This window comes from Hippocampus comes, unplaced genomic scaffold (assembly GCF_001891065.2).
Source record: "Hippocampus comes isolate QL1 unplaced genomic scaffold, H_comes_QL1_v1.1 scaffold405, whole genome shotgun sequence".
NCBI lineage: Eukaryota > Metazoa > Chordata > Actinopteri > Syngnathiformes > Syngnathidae > Hippocampus > Hippocampus comes.
Window position 1 is genome coordinate 96,948 of NW_017805864.1, and position 16,677 is coordinate 113,624.

The window sequence follows — 16,677 nt, forward strand, 5'->3', positions numbered from 1 at the left end:
GCTGTGTCCATGCAGAACTTGTGTTTACATTTATTTGGTTTGTCTTTGTCCACAGACATCAGAAGATGTAAAGAGGACCCACCAATGCAGCCAGACCTAAAACAGTTTCCCAGGACCCTGATGGGGGACAGGAAAAGGAGCTTCAAAGCAGGCTGGTACCATATCCACCCCTGGCTTGAATATTCTCAACAGATGGACTCGGCGTATTGTTACGCTTGCAGACATTTTCGCCCTCCTAATACTGTTTTTTTTTTCTCATCACTGAAATGTTATGACTACAATGCTTTCAAAGTTTGATGAAATAAAAAGTCAAATCAGATTTCGAATCTGTCTTTTTAGCCCTGGGTTGAATGTGCCCCTCCATCAAAACCCCTGGCCCCAGCCCGGCCCCCTCAGTGAAATTGATCTAGAACCGCCACTGCTGCTTGCGGCAAGATACTCCTTGCTTCATTTAGGGGAGGAGCTGAAAATGATGACGTTCGAAGTCTCGCTGGCTGTTGCACCACATGACCACTCGGCGAAATGCTTCATGTTCCAGCACTATATTTGACAGGTTTGCCCCTCAGTGCTTCATGCATTGGGTGGATAAACTACAGCTGCATGTAATCATACACATGGCCAGCGGGTGGTGCACATGAAGCATCAAGAAATAAACCCTTACTGGATCCAAATGGCTAAAATGGAGCAAAGCTTCCTGGGGCTTCATCTCGTCATCACTGCAAAAAAAAAAAAAAAAAAAATATATATATATATATATATATATATATATATACAAAAAACACAAGACCGACAAAGTAAAACAAAAGACCCTGGTAAGGAGTAAAAAGTGAGACAAATCAAAAACGCGTACAAAAGGCAAGGATAAAAAACAACTTAAAAACTGTAGCTTGTTACAAAAAGACAAGTACAATCAATGCACGAGAATACTTAATCAAGGTATAACAACAACGAAATACTTAACCCAAAACCGTGGTGAGAAGCTATGAGGCAAGAAACCATGAATGTCTTGGAAATGTCTTCAGGCACTCTGAGACGAGAGTCGTGAGCAAGGTTGAAATAATCCAACAGCCAGTTATTACTGTCGCATGGCTTTTAAAGGCAGCAGGATAACAAGGCTGAAAAACTTCGGGTGCGGCTCATGAGGGAACGCCAACCACACCTGCAGGAGACTGAAAAAAAACAAACGGGAATATTATGACAACTACATTACCAATCTCCATCTTTTCCGCAATAGACTTGCAGCATTACTTAGACTTGTACTCATCAATTTCCCTTATGTCATTTTTCAATTAAAAAAATCAAACAGATGAACGGGCTTCCTTCCTACTCCTATCTTAGTCCATGTAAAGGACTATGGTTTATTTCGCAAATTGCCTGCAATATCGGACCTTTCCTGTTAACTTCCTGTTACGGAAGTCTTATTTTGAAGGAATACGGAAAATGATAACGGCTGATTAGACGGTTATTTGATAGTGAATATCGAGACGGTTCAAATGAGGTTCAACCGATTCGCAGACGACAAATGAGCAGTTTAAAGATACTTAGTGCGGTTGAAAGTGGCAACAAGGTTAATAGCTTAGTTTATCTGTACAGTATATAGATTTATGTTTGTGATAATATATTTAATTAATCTTTACATGTGTTTAGATAAGCGTGACTGATGGCGTCATGCGTGTCTAATTTTTCTTGCGGTGAAGAGGTTTGTACGGCACCTAAAGGAATTAAAAGGAAACTTCCTCCCACCAGTAAAGCTTTTCAACCGACGCTACACTCCATTTTCACTTCTTACCCTTCACCCACTTTCAAGTTTTATTCTGCCTTCTGTCATGAATGTCGCTTCAAGCACTCTACTTGCCAACTTTACCACCTTGTTATTGTTCTGGTTAAAGCCTGCCTCGCGTCATTAACAATCACTCACTCATCTCTCTCCACTGCTGTATTGTTCCTACAACATTCAAAAGAGCAGCCATAAACCCCAACACAGAAAAAAATGGTTCAAATCCTAGTAATTTCAACAACCTTCAACCATCTTCATCCTCACGTTTCTTTCAAAAATCGTGCAAAAGACTCTCGCTTCCCAGCTCCACTCCCACCTTACCTGAAATAATCTTTGCAAACAAATTCAGTCTGGTTTCCACCCCCTCCACAGGACAGAAATAGCACTCATCAAGATAACGAACGACCTCCTGGCAGCTGACTGGCCTACTCAACACCATTATCCTCCTCGATCTGACTGCAGCTTTTAATACCATCTCTCACACCCTCATCTTGAACATTCTCCGCAACACTAGCAGCTCTCTCTCACACACACACACGCACGCACGCGCGCACACACACACACACACACACACACACACACACACACACACTTCAGTGGTTGAGTTCTTACTTGTCTGGCCAACCGCATGATTTGTAGTCATGTAAATGCATGATTTGAAGTCAGGATCACAATTGTGATTTAGGATGAGCTAAGTGCATCGTGCACATTTAAAGTTTCATGGTAATTTAAAAAAAATATCTTTTGAATTGATAATTTCCAGTTATCTATGGACTGTTCCGATCAATATATGGATATTTTCCATTTCTGCATAGTTTTTTTTTTTTATTGAAAGATACTGTGAAGAGGCTTTTATTATAACACAATTTAATAGAGTTGTTTGTTTTCCTCAGTCTACTGTAACAAACGGAATGGGCTGGATAAAAGAAAAAAACTTTGAGTTTCCTCTTTCACTGACATTAAAATTGTGCCTTGTTGAAATGTTGCCTCATTATTGCCCAGTATGCTTTGCTCATGGAAAGTAACGGGAATAAACCTCTGCAAAAATCCAGTCATTACCATAATAGAATTTGGACCTTTGTGATAAGATATGAGTCATTTTCATTTTTATAGTCCGACTTAATTAATGCTGGGTTGAGACTACAGTTCTGGATAGTAGACAGAAAATGCACTTTTAAGAAGGAAATTTGAAGAGAGTGGTCTTGAAGGATGGACTGGATGAGAGTGCGGAGGCCCCGGAGGCTGCTGAAAGCATCTTGCCCCAATTGTCATGGCCATGTAGTCGAGTGGGGAATGAAGCGATGTTAAAACACTTGTAATGGATGATGGCTGTGGGCATCAAACTGCTGAGCAGAAGCAGGCTCCTGTCTGTCTCATGTCAGGCGAAAAGAAAGCCTGTGCTGTCGCTTGACTCAATCACATTCCCCCTGAGCAAAAACGCGAATACAGAGGTAACTCAATCTTGGGAACACAACACTGCTCCTTCATCCACTTCAACATTTTGTATTAATCTATGCATCCCTTTTCTATCTCGCTTGTCCTCATGAGGGTCATGGGTAACTGGAACTGTCCAGCTTACTTGAGGCAAATTGGGCACACCCTGAACTGGATGCCAGTCAATCCCACACAACCTTGGGGAGAATATCGTGTTCCGATGGAGATTCCAATTTTTGCACCATGCTGCCATCTTCGCATTTGGAATGAGCAATGTCAAAATTTCACCGGGTAAAAATCACAAGTTCACTTTTCACGTTTGATGTACAAATGGAAATTTTCCCATCTGAATGAAGTATAGTTCTGGATTTTAAATTTGCTTTTCTCTGTCATTGTCATTTTAAAATAGCGAAAAAATATGAGATCCATCTGAGTACAGTGGTCCCTCATTTATCGTGGGAGTTACATTCTAAAAATTACCCACATATGTAAAGTGTGTGTGTGTGTGTGTGTGTGTGTGTGTGTGTGTGTGTTTTGCCCCAAATAATCATTAACTTCATTTTAATTTTATGGATGCGACACATTAAAAAATTGGGACAGGTGGCAAAAAATACTGAGAAAATAGAGGAATCCTCATCAAATACGAACAACCCACAAGTGAACAGGCTAACTGGGAACAGGTGAATGCCATGTTCCCAGTTGTAAAAAAAAAAAAGCCAACCTGAATTGCTGAGTCATTCACAAGCAAAGACGGGGCAAGATTCGCCTCTTTGTGAACAACTGTGTTCCAAATTCCCATTCCAAGTTTTGTTGTTCTCCAATTGTTTTGTTTTTCTCTTTCTTCTCAGGTGACAAACAGGTCACCTTAAAGAACCCCAAATTATGAGTGTAGTCAATTAGTCAAACTTAAATTTAACAAATAAATGACATTCCCCTTTCAGTAAGACTTAAGTTCCACATAGCCAAGCCAATATAAGAAGATAAAATTGCTGTTGCTGTTGTTTTAAATAAATACACAATCAACGTCACGATTTTTTTGTTAAACACTAATGTGAACATAAATATAGCTTGTCGTTTGTTCATTTCGTACCATAACATTCATCACAAATTAATCCAAAACAAATTACATAAATGAATCCCAGAAGACCTAATTTTGTTGTTTTGATTCCATTTTTTTTTTTTTTAAAGCGGACACTGTTTTAAAACTGAAACAAAAAACAACCCCACATAGTTCGAATGACCGCCAGGGCGGTTTTGTGTGCACGAGTGGAACCTTTGTGTGAAGCGGTTGGATGGAAATCTTCCAAGTGTCCACTGCCCATCACTCGACCCATTGAACGTCCCACGGTCCTCCACTAGAGGGCGCCTGTGCCCGCTTTCAAATGACATCCCACGTACGTAGCAGGAAGTGTCAAGACGACAACAACACTACAACTGGCTACAACCTTCCATTGACTAAAAGAGAATCGCACAGCGATTGCCGCGAAACAATAAACTTACACTACTTCACTACAACCGCAGGATCGTGATCAAAACGACTGAAGTGGTAAGCTACGACCGGGCTTCAAAACTATGCTGTGGACCCAAGTTATCATGTTAGCACGGTTAAATTAGATGGTGGTAAACGAGTGATTGGGCTTTTATATATTAATCTTTCTACGTTTCTAGTGACATAACAATCGGCACATAATTGAGATACAGTAGGTGATTCTTTATATTGCTTGGTTACAATATTTGCAGGCTGATCTTATATAGAAGAAGCCTACTCTTCTGAGAGGTAATTGTTGTGATGTAGTGAAAAGTTAAGATTCCGACAAAATTGATATGGAACCGTACGGAGTTGCTGGTAAATTCGGCCTTCATTTAACCTCTCGTCTAAAAGCTATAAAGTATCCATCCATCCATCCTCTAATCAGGTTATCCTCACGAGGGTCGTGGGCGTGCTGGAGCCTATCCCAGCTGTCTTCGGGCACCACCCTGAAGTGGTTGCACACCAGAGGCGATTGCTCTCAGACTGCAAGGGAAGCTCAGCTTCCCCTGAATTGTCAAAAAATAAGTGATCAAATATGTGTGTGTACATACAATTGTGTGTACATGTCATTGACTAAATATGCGCTACAAGGCGCTCAACTTCTGTTCTGAATCACAGCTTCTTACTACTGGTTACGACGCAACTCTCTTCTCATTCATTCCCGCAGCTTCACTGTGCTTTAAACTGTGTGGACGCTGAGCGTCTACAGCGTGGATGCTGGGCGTCTGGAGAGTTGTGTAGGTTGTCCCAATGCATTGAAACGAGATGAGTCACTGGATAAATGCTGGTTTTGTCCCGCCCATCGGACGCTCAGCGTCTCTGGGAGTCTATGGACAGTGGGCGTTTATGGACTGACCCGGACGCTCAGCTTTTCTGCATGATGATTGGATGATCTGAGGCTGAATCTCTTTTAGATTGACAGTGAAATGAGCCAATCACCGATCTTTTGGTGTCGGCATCCGTGGGAGCATTTTTCAATTCTCATTCTGTTCTGAGTTGAACTGGAGACTTCTTCTAATCATCTTAGCGACACTCTAATTGTTAAAAACGACTAGCGACAGATTCATCTTTTATTTCTGGTGTGTTTTATTGTAGTTGCTTGTGTTCGCAGACTTACTTAAATCACCCCAGTTAAGACCCTGGAAAAGACGCCTTGTTGGTATGACAGGGTCACAGATCATTTTCTTGAAAAGGAACGGAGAGTAGAATTCACGTATAAATAAACGGACACATTTTGTGATGTAGCCGGAAATTGAGCTTCCCCTCCTTGACAGACCAGCATCCGCCACTGTTGCACACACAGACGAACAACCATTCGGGCTCACAATCAGAGCGAGGGACAATTTAGAACCGAGAAGCATTTTTCTCATTCCATCATTGTTAAGTGGAACAGTTGAAGTGAACATTTTGTCAAGCAAATTATAGTGCTCGAACTAAAATCACACATCAGCACCACCAACACCACCATGAACAACTGTTTGTTTTTATGTTATTTGTAGTATTGAACTTTTTGTTGTTTTCTGTATTTCAGACTGACAATCTTTCCGAAGATTGTCACCTTTATAACTTAAATGTCGTCTGGCTGTCCACCCCAGTCACCTGCTGTGGCAAAGTCTGAAGTCGCAATAGAGGGAGAATGCCCACTCCTGGCTGCCACCTTTGCTTACTGGGACAATATCCTCGGTCCTCGTGTCCATCATATCTGGGCACCAAAGGGCGATCATGTCATGTTGCTTGGCGATGGAGATGTGACCTTCTTGGCCAATCACACATTAAATGGAGAGATTCTACGCAGTGCAGAGTGTGGCGCAGTGGACGTGAAGTTTTTTGTCCTGGCAGAGAAGGGCGTCATCATCGTGTCACTCATCTTCGATGGTGAGCTCAAGGGGGACAAGAACACCTGCGCCTTGTCCATTATTCTACCGCAGACGGAGCTGGCCTTCTACCTGCCTTTGCACACCATCTGCGTGGAGAGGTTAAAGCATGCTATCCGCAAGGGACGTATTTGGATGCAAAAGGTACCTTTGACACTTCAAATGATCACTTGGTTATTCACTGCAGACAGTTTGAGTCTTTTAACATTGCTCTGTTTGATAATATGTCTTAAGCCCGGTTCACACGGCAGGATAATCAGCCCGATTTCAGATCAGAATCTCCTTTCCCGATTGTTGTAATAGCTCCAAGATAATCTTAATAGATCATCCTGCCGTGTGTCTTGTGCTTCGACTGATATCGAGTGCTCAGGAGGACGTCCAACCTCAAATAGGGGATATTCATCATATTGGATTGTTTTGGAACCGACTTCGCACCGTGTGTGGTGTGCCCCGAAGACAAACGAGTATGCAGCCGGTGGACGGTGATGTGCAAGTAATCAGAACGCGAGGTGATGAGGCGGCGAAAAAGCGTGGTGGGAATCCAAAAACAAAACAGTCATGGCGCAACCATTGTTAATTTTGACAAGAAATTTTAATCTAGTTTTAGTTATAGTCTTGAGACTAAATTTTATTAAAGTTTATGCCAAAATTTAGTTTTCTGTTTGTATTTTAGTTTTAGTCGACGAATACAGAGCAATTTCAGTCAACTAAATTAATAATTAACATCGTCGATTTCTTTTCCTTCAGCATAAATTCAAACTTTTATTTTCAACATTCAAATTTATTGATATGGTTTCAGACATAACGGCGCGCCAAGGGAAACGGTAAAAAATGTGGCCTGTGATGAAAATGGGTTTGACACCCCTGCTTTATTGTATTGACTTTCTCCGGATTGCCACCACCGTCTTTCCACTGGTGGGAATGCACCAAAAGTATTCGCTAATTGCCAAAAGAAAGTGGAAGAGAAGAAGACATGCATTACCGTCATTAGCTACCTTCTTTATAGCAGGCTAAAGAATATGGCAGTAGTGCACCAAAATGACTGGCCAACCTTCAAGGGAAAGAAGAAATGGAAGCAGAAAAAGAATGGTCATGGCAAACATCGTGTGACTGATGCTGCATTCGAAGAAGGACTGACCTTGACTGAACAACCCTAATTGAATCAGCGCTACATCATAAGTACCTACCTTGCACATGTTTCTGTATTTTGTCCTAAAGGCGCGAACGTGATTTACATTTACAAAATCAGAAAGCATCTTGCAACAATCTTTCTTATTAAAAATACCATACCAGCATCTTTATTTGCATATTAATGAAAAACGATTTAGTTGGTCCTGTCAAGGATGAGTTTAGTTGAGGACCCAAGGGCAGGGAAGCAGTGACGCAAGGCAGGTGTGCTCTCCAAAATGTATTTAATTACAAAAAGCATAAAAGGAAGACAAGGCACTTTGGAATTACCCATAAAACAACATTTGAGCAGAAGAAATGAACACTCAGACTAAATTGACTAGGACATGACAACCGACAGCGACTACAACCCAAAGCAAATGATCCAACAAAGACCGAAAGGAGGCAGGGAATCTCATACAAACACATTGACAAGCCAATGAGGAACACCTGGAACGTGAGGGAGGAAACAAGGGAACTGGGTTGACAACCACGGGTGGAAAGAACTAACAAAGAGGACAAGACATGAACCACCAGAACATAAAACACAACATGAAACAAAACCAAATGCAAATCTAAACAACAAATACAATCATGACTGGTCCATTTAACAGTAGAAATAGAAACATTGTAGTCAATCTGCCCGAGACTGATGTGAAAACCAAAGTTAACAATTTGCCTTCTTTTAGGGCTACAATATCATCGCAGTGCTGAGCTTGGAGATTGTTCCGATTATGGAGCTGCTTGCTTCTATGAAAACACACAGTGTACCTGAAGACATCAATGTGAGTAACCATGTCAATATCATGGGCAAAAAAAAAAATGCAGACAAGCACTGATCTGTAAGATTACCTTGAAATCAATTTTGTTGATGCCTACCTCTCCCTCCTCCCACATTCGAAAAATATTTGTCCAACATTTGATTTTATGACGCATTTCTCAAATGAATACCCAAATATGCTCCTTACACCGTAATTGGTACACAATTACTCATCAGGTATTACCCAGTCCCTGAAGTGGTTGCACACCAGAGGCGATTGCTCTCAGACTGCAAGGGAAGCTCAGCTTCCCCTGAATTGTCAAAAAATAAGTGATCAAATATGTGTGTGTACATACAATTGTGTGTACATGTCATTGACTAAATATGCGCTACAAGGCGCTCAACTTCTGTTCTGAATCACAGCTTCTTACTACTGGTTACGACGCAACTCTCTTCTCATTCATTCCCGCAGCTTCACTGTGCTTTAAACTGTGTGGACGCTGAGCGTCTACAGCGTGGATGCTGGGCGTCTGGAGAGTTGTGTAGGTTGTCCCAATGCATTGAAACGAGATGAGTCACTGGATAAATGCTGGTTTTGTCCCGCCCATCGGACGCTCAGCGTCTCTGGGAGTCTATGGACAGTGGGCGTTTATGGACTGACCCGGACGCTCAGCTTTTCTGCATGATGATTGGATGATCTGAGGCTGAATCTCTTTTAGATTGACAGTGAAATGAGCCAATCACCGATCTTTTGGTGTCGGCATCCGTGGGAGCATTTTTCAATTCTCATTCTGTTCTGAGTTGAACTGGAGACTTCTTCTAATCATCTTAGCGACACTCTAATTGTTAAAAACGACTAGCGACAGATTCATCTTTTATTTCTGGTGTGTTTTATTGTAGTTGCTTGTGTTCGCAGACTTACTTAAATCACCCCAGTTAAGACCCTGGAAAAGACGCCTTGTTGGTATGACAGGGTCACAGATCATTTTCTTGAAAAGGAACGGAGAGTAGAATTCACGTATAAATAAACGGACACATTTTGTGATGTAGCCGGAAATTGAGCTTCCCCTCCTTGACAGACCAGCATCCGCCACTGTTGCACACACAGACGAACAACCATTCGGGCTCACAATCAGAGCGAGGGACAATTTAGAACCGAGAAGCATTTTTCTCATTCCATCATTGTTAAGTGGAACAGTTGAAGTGAACATTTTGTCAAGCAAATTATAGTGCTCGAACTAAAATCACACATCAGCACCACCAACACCACCATGAACAACTGTTTGTTTTTATGTTATTTGTAGTATTGAACTTTTTGTTGTTTTCTGTATTTCAGACTGACAATCTTTCCGAAGATTGTCACCTTTATAACTTAAATGTCGTCTGGCTGTCCACCCCAGTCACCTGCTGTGGCAAAGTCTGAAGTCGCAATAGAGGGAGAATGCCCACTCCTGGCTGCCACCTTTGCTTACTGGGACAATATCCTCGGTCCTCGTGTCCATCATATCTGGGCACCAAAGGGCGATCATGTCATGTTGCTTGGCGATGGAGATGTGACCTTCTTGGCCAATCACACATTAAATGGAGAGATTCTACGCAGTGCAGAGTGTGGCGCAGTGGACGTGAAGTTTTTTGTCCTGGCAGAGAAGGGCGTCATCATCGTGTCACTCATCTTCGATGGTGAGCTCAAGGGGGACAAGAACACCTGCGCCTTGTCCATTATTCTACCGCAGACGGAGCTGGCCTTCTACCTGCCTTTGCACACCATCTGCGTGGAGAGGTTAAAGCATGCTATCCGCAAGGGACGTATTTGGATGCAAAAGGTACCTTTGACACTTCAAATGATCACTTGGTTATTCACTGCAGACAGTTTGAGTCTTTTAACATTGCTCTGTTTGATAATATGTCTTAAGCCCGGTTCACACGGCAGGATAATCAGCCCGATTTCAGATCAGAATCTCCTTTCCCGATTGTTGTAATAGCTCCAAGATAATCTTAATAGATCATCCTGCCGTGTGTCTTGTGCTTCGACTGATATCGAGTGCTCAGGAGGACGTCCAACCTCAAATAGGGGATATTCATCATATTGGATTGTTTTGGAACCGACTTCGCACCGTGTGTGGTGTGCCCCGAAGACAAACGAGTATGCAGCCGGTGGACGGTGATGTGCAAGTAATCAGAACGCGAGGTGATGAGGCGGCGAAAAAGCGTGGTGGGAATCCAAAAACAAAACAGTCATGGCGCAACCATTGTTAATTTTGACAAGAAATTTTAATCTAGTTTTAGTTATAGTCTTGAGACTAAATTTTATTAAAGTTTATGCCAAAATTTAGTTTTCTGTTTGTATTTTAGTTTTAGTCGACGAATACAGAGCAATTTCAGTCAACTAAATTAATAATTAACATCGTCGATTTCTTTTCCTTCAGCATAAATTCAAACTTTTATTTTCAACATTCAAATTTATTGATATGGTTTCAGACATAACGGCGCGCCAAGGGAAACGGTAAAAAATGTGGCCTGTGATGAAAATGGGTTTGACACCCCTGCTTTATTGTATTGACTTTCTCCGGATTGCCACCACCGTCTTTCCACTGGTGGGAATGCACCAAAAGTATTCGCTAATTGCCAAAAGAAAGTGGAAGAGAAGAAGACATGCATTACCGTCATTAGCTACCTTCTTTATAGCAGGCTAAAGAATATGGCAGTAGTGCACCAAAATGACTGGCCAACCTTCAAGGGAAAGAAGAAATGGAAGCAGAAAAAGAATGGTCATGGCAAACATCGTGTGACTGATGCTGCATTCGAAGAAGGACTGACCTTGACTGAACAACCCTAATTGAATCAGCGCTACATCATAAGTACCTACCTTGCACATGTTTCTGTATTTTGTCCTAAAGGCGCGAACGTGATTTACATTTACAAAATCAGAAAGCATCTTGCAACAATCTTTCTTATTAAAAATACCATACCAGCATCTTTATTTGCATATTAATGAAAAACGATTTAGTTGGTCCTGTCAAGGATGAGTTTAGTTGAGGACCCAAGGGCAGGGAAGCAGTGACGCAAGGCAGGTGTGCTCTCCAAAATGTATTTAATTACAAAAAGCATAAAAGGAAGACAAGGCACTTTGGAATTACCCATAAAACAACATTTGAGCAGAAGAAATGAACACTCAGACTAAATTGACTAGGACATGACAACCGACAGCGACTACAACCCAAAGCAAATGATCCAACAAAGACCGAAAGGAGGCAGGGAATCTCATACAAACACATTGACAAGCCAATGAGGAACACCTGGAACGTGAGGGAGGAAACAAGGGAACTGGGTTGACAACCACGGGTGGAAAGAACTAACAAAGAGGACAAGACATGAACCACCAGAACATAAAACACAACATGAAACAAAACCAAATGCAAATCTAAACAACAAATACAATCATGACTGGTCCATTTAACAGTAGAAATAGAAACATTGTAGTCAATCTGCCCGAGACTGATGTGAAAACCAAAGTTAACAATTTGCCTTCTTTTAGGGCTACAATATCATCGCAGTGCTGAGCTTGGAGATTGTTCCGATTATGGAGCTGCTTGCTTCTATGAAAACACACAGTGTACCTGAAGACATCAATGTGAGTAACCATGTCAATATCATGGGCAAAAAAAAAAAATGCAGACAAGCACTGATCTGTAAGATTACCTTGAAATCAATTTTGTTGATGCCTACCTCTCCCTCCTCCCACATTCGAAAAATATTTGTCCAACATTTGATTTTATGACGCATTTCTCAAATGAATACCCAAATATGCTCCTTACACCGTAATTGGTACACAATTACTCATCAGGTATTACCCAGTAGGATAGAGAACATTTTTGGGAAAGAAAAAACATTCTAGCGTGCCAAGTATAAAATAAAATAGAACATTTTGGTTTCGTTTTTTTTAGCAAGAGCTTCCCATGGAGTTTAGAGATGTAGTTAATTTTTAAATCCCTGGTGGATGTTCATAATGTAACAATCTGAGACATTAAGTCAAAATAGCAATGTGAAAACACAAGCAAACCCCGCCTGTGACATTTCTGATGATTTGATTCAAAATGTCTGTACTAATCTAAATTGGAGAGTCTGAGGTGCTGATCCTGTACATTTGTTTTACCCTAATTCGCACGCTTGACCACTTCAACCTTTTTTATAACAGTTTGATTTGTTTTCCTCCATCCGACTAGATAAAAGACACCATGTTAAATGATGATGACATCGGAGACAGCTGCCACGAGGATTTCCTCCACAAGTAAGCGCTCGAGTCCCGGAAATGATGCCAGATTAATACCCATCAGTCCTCCAATGAAGAGAGCTGCTGAACATAGCTAATTTCCTCCCGCCAAAGACCAAGGCTTAATTGCTGTTACCCGGTACTTCATTATTCAAACGATAGTAGTGCCATTGGGCGGCCCGGTGGGCCACTGGTGTCGACCTCACAGTGCAGAGGTAGCGGGTTCAATTCCAGCTCCGGCCTCCCTGTGTGGAGTTTGCATGTTCTCCCCGGCCTTGCGTGGGTTTTCTCCGGATACTCCGGTTTCCTCCCACATTCTAAAAACATGTATGGCAGGCTGATCGAACACTCTAAATTGTCCCGAGGTTTGAGTGTGAGGGTGGATGGTTGTTCGTCTCTGTGTGCCCTGCGATTGGCTGGCAACCGGTTCAGGGTGTCACCCGCCTACTACCCTAAGACGGCTGTGATGGGCTCCAGCACCCCCGCGACCCTTGTGAAGATAAGCAGATTGGAAACTGGATGGATGGACTGATAGCGCCATTATTCCCAACACTGACCATGAAACACTTGTGAGTGTGAAATGACATTTCAAGTGATGGAATTGGAAGTGTTCGTGGAAGATAAACAATTATACAGTATTACTGAAAAAAACCCTAAATATATCTCTTTGAAATTTTTGGTGTAGCCAGCCACTGCATTTACGCTTGTTACAAACACATTTGCCTTATTTATTAAGGTTTTCAGAGCACAGCTCATTGTTGTCAATGACACATTTGAATAAGATAACATCAAGCAAATGGCTTGTTATGGTCCTGACTGTTTGTAATTTGCACTTCTTGTTTCTGTGGTTCAGGGCCATCAGCTCTCATCTCCAGACTTGTGGTTGTTCAATCGTGGTTGGAAGCAACCCAGAGAAAGTAAACAAGGTAAATTCAGCAGAAGAGTACGTAGACACACAGAGACTCATGCATACATTTTTTATTTCCAGTTAATCTAAAAAGTCTGCACACCCCTGTTAAAATGCCATGTTTTTATGGTTAAAAAAATAAGACCAAGATTACTAGTGTCAATACTATTTCCAACTTTAATGTGAGCTACAACCTATAGATCTCCATTAAACCAAATGTAAATTTTTTCAAGGAGAAAATGAAATAGTACAATAACCTGGTTTCATAAGTCTGCACACCCCTCAAACTACTGTATTTTCTGTTTTTGGACTATATTTTGGATTATAAGGCAGGGGTCCCCAACCTTTTTTGCCCCACGGACCGGTTTAAGTCAGACAATATTTTCAGGGACCGGCATTTAAGGTGTGGCGGATTAATACAACAAAATAATATGGTATGAGCTGCATGAAAACTGTGGTGTTTTCGAAATATAATAATAAACACAAGGAGCGTCTAATCTGGTCGCAACACTCTTATCACTCTGGTAATGTTTAATGCCTTCAAAATACGATACAACGCAAATTCAAAGTGCATGAAAATGACGACTCACCACAGCCCCGAGCTTGATGAAATAAGGCAAGTTCTTTCTGTGCGGCCCGGTACCAAATGCCCTGCGGACCGGTACCGGTCCGCGGACCGGCGGTTGGGGACCCCTGTTATAAGGCACACCTTAAAATGAATGGCCTATTATAAAAATTGTTTTCATATATCGGGCGCACTGCTTTATAAGGCACATAGAATAGAAGCAACAATAGTGGCTGCGGTTGCGCTATGCATCCACTAGATCAGGGGTGTCAAACTCATTTCACATTGTGGGCCACATACGGCCTCGGTAGATGTCAAGTGGGCCGGACCATTAAAAATTACACCATACTCTGCTATAAATAACCAAAATAATATGTCTTTCCTTTGTTTTGGTCTAAAGAAGCACAAGACCACTAGGAAAATGTTGAAATTTAATGAACATATCTTTTACAAAACATTTCATGAAGCTCCTTGGATTTCCTTAGACAAATGTGTAATTTACTTTTATCATTCACATATATGCATTGCAACTGATCCCACTGACTGTACAAAGGCACAAAACTTTAACAAATAATTGGTACTGTATTGAAAAATATAGTGATGCACTTTTAAGATTAAACAAGATTTATAAAGAAAGGAATTTTTAAACCATTTACACGAGCATATAAAATCTAAATGTAATCCCTGCCTACACCTTAAAAACTAAGGAGAGTGCTATAATATATGTAAAGAATAAAGTAATCACATGTCATTGATAGCGTCTGCTGTGTTGGGTCAGTCTCAGTGACAGACTGAGGCTGCTGTTGTCTTCTTCTCTGATCAAAACAATGTTGTCTTTTCCTCTGATCAAAACAGTGTGTCCCCCTAGCAGGTATTCCATGAATTGCACCTTATTAAAATATTCATTCCGTGTCTTTTATGCATTTTTTTCCACTTTTAAATTATCCTGCGGGCCTGATCAAACCTCCTTGCGGGCCGGTTCCGGACCGCGGGCCATATGTTTGACACCAATGCACTAGATGGAGCCAGTGATAATTTTACAGTTTACCTCCAGCGAGTCCCAGGGACTCGCTGATCAGAAAAGTATGAGTCCCATTATGCATTTAGAGAGTCCCAAATTTCGAATTCTGAAATGGTCTACTTATTCAATTGCATATGATAATAACACAAACAACAACATATACATACAATTATAAACAAATGCTGCAAAAATGTAAATAATTCAGTAGCAGGCCTGAGGATTTCGGAAATTCACGGAAGCCGTTTTTCGTTTTTCGGTTCCGTCGGATTACCCAATGGGAAACCATGGTAACTAATTTTTGGGTTCCGTAAACATTCATCATGGGAACCCATTTTTTTATTTTGACTGATATTCATATTCAAGAATTCTGAAACTCAAAAGTATAATGTTTCTTTCAAGGGTAAATGTTTGAAAACTATCCATGACCAATGAACATTACATCAGCAGCTGTGTACTCCAGGTTCATTAAAAAAAATAAATGGATCAAAATATGGTGTACACATATGGCATCATGAATACGGCATACCACAAAATCTGAGTATTTTTTCCAATCTCACACTGCAAAGATTAATTTACTTGTAATCATTAATACAGGTAAGTATTCATGTGGTTTGACATCCTCTTCCCAAGACGATGCATGTGTCATCTACTTTCAATTTGACAAAGAATCTACCACATGTCATCATTAGTTATACCAACAGTTAACATTAGCATTACTACACGTTGTAACGAATGTTTTATTCCTAAAGTTACCATGCTACAACCAGTAAATTATACAATAACCAAGACTGTTTCATCATATTGTTCATAGCGATTAGCCTATAGATCTAATGACCAACTTGCCTCGTAATCCTCTCGTCGTGTCTCGCTCTCGTGTTCTGTGCATATGTCACAGGTGAGTTTAGTGATACGCCCTATGGATGATTCATACGAAAAATCAGACTGGCATTCCCATTTCTTAAATGTCGTAATTAGACCTTTGTGAGTTTTTTTCGCCGCCATCTCAAAGTTTCATCCGCGGGATTCCTCAGTTTGCGGACGAAAATAGCAACCCGCATGTGCACATAATGTTATCTGTTCCGTCGCCCGCAACACTGAAAAACAAAACAAAACGAAAGTAAATTCAAAGAAACACACTCACACACCACACCACAAACACCCATACAGACACAGTGAAATCGCGTTGATTACACAGGAGAGACTTGATCGCGTACAGTCAACTCGTGTGTGGTGATTTTTACGGTTAAACGATTTTTCGGTACCGTCAAAATGACGCCACGGAAACGACACGCTACCGGTAACGATCGTTACCATGAAATCCTCAGGCCTGCCGTAGTTTTTTTTTTTTTTTTGTTATTGTTTTTGTTTTGA

At 41.2% G+C, this 16,677-nt stretch overlaps 1 protein-coding gene across 5 annotated transcripts in view; it reads left to right on the forward strand.

The window, feature by feature from the left end:
- Positions 1-4,600: 4,600 nt before the first annotated feature.
- The window catches only part of c9orf72 (C9orf72-SMCR8 complex subunit), a 22,033-nt gene continuing 9,956 nt past the window's right edge, over positions 4,601-16,677 (forward strand). Inside the window, exons 1-6 of one of the 5 annotated variants that reach the window (XM_019888569.1) lie at positions 4,601-4,757; positions 4,880-4,906; positions 6,274-6,760; positions 8,473-8,568; positions 12,767-12,831; positions 13,667-13,739. In XM_019888569.1, the coding sequence (XP_019744128.1) occupies positions 6,314-6,760; positions 8,473-8,568; positions 12,767-12,831; positions 13,667-13,739 (681 nt within the window). In that variant the 5' untranslated portion in view covers positions 4,601-4,757; positions 4,880-4,906; positions 6,274-6,313. Of the gene's footprint in view, positions 4,907-6,273; positions 6,761-8,472; positions 8,569-9,850; positions 10,367-12,078; positions 12,175-12,766; positions 12,832-13,666; positions 13,740-16,677 lie in introns of those variants that run through there. The other 4 variants (XM_019888568.1, XM_019888567.1, XM_019888571.1 and 1 more) reach the window with 4 other exon arrangements.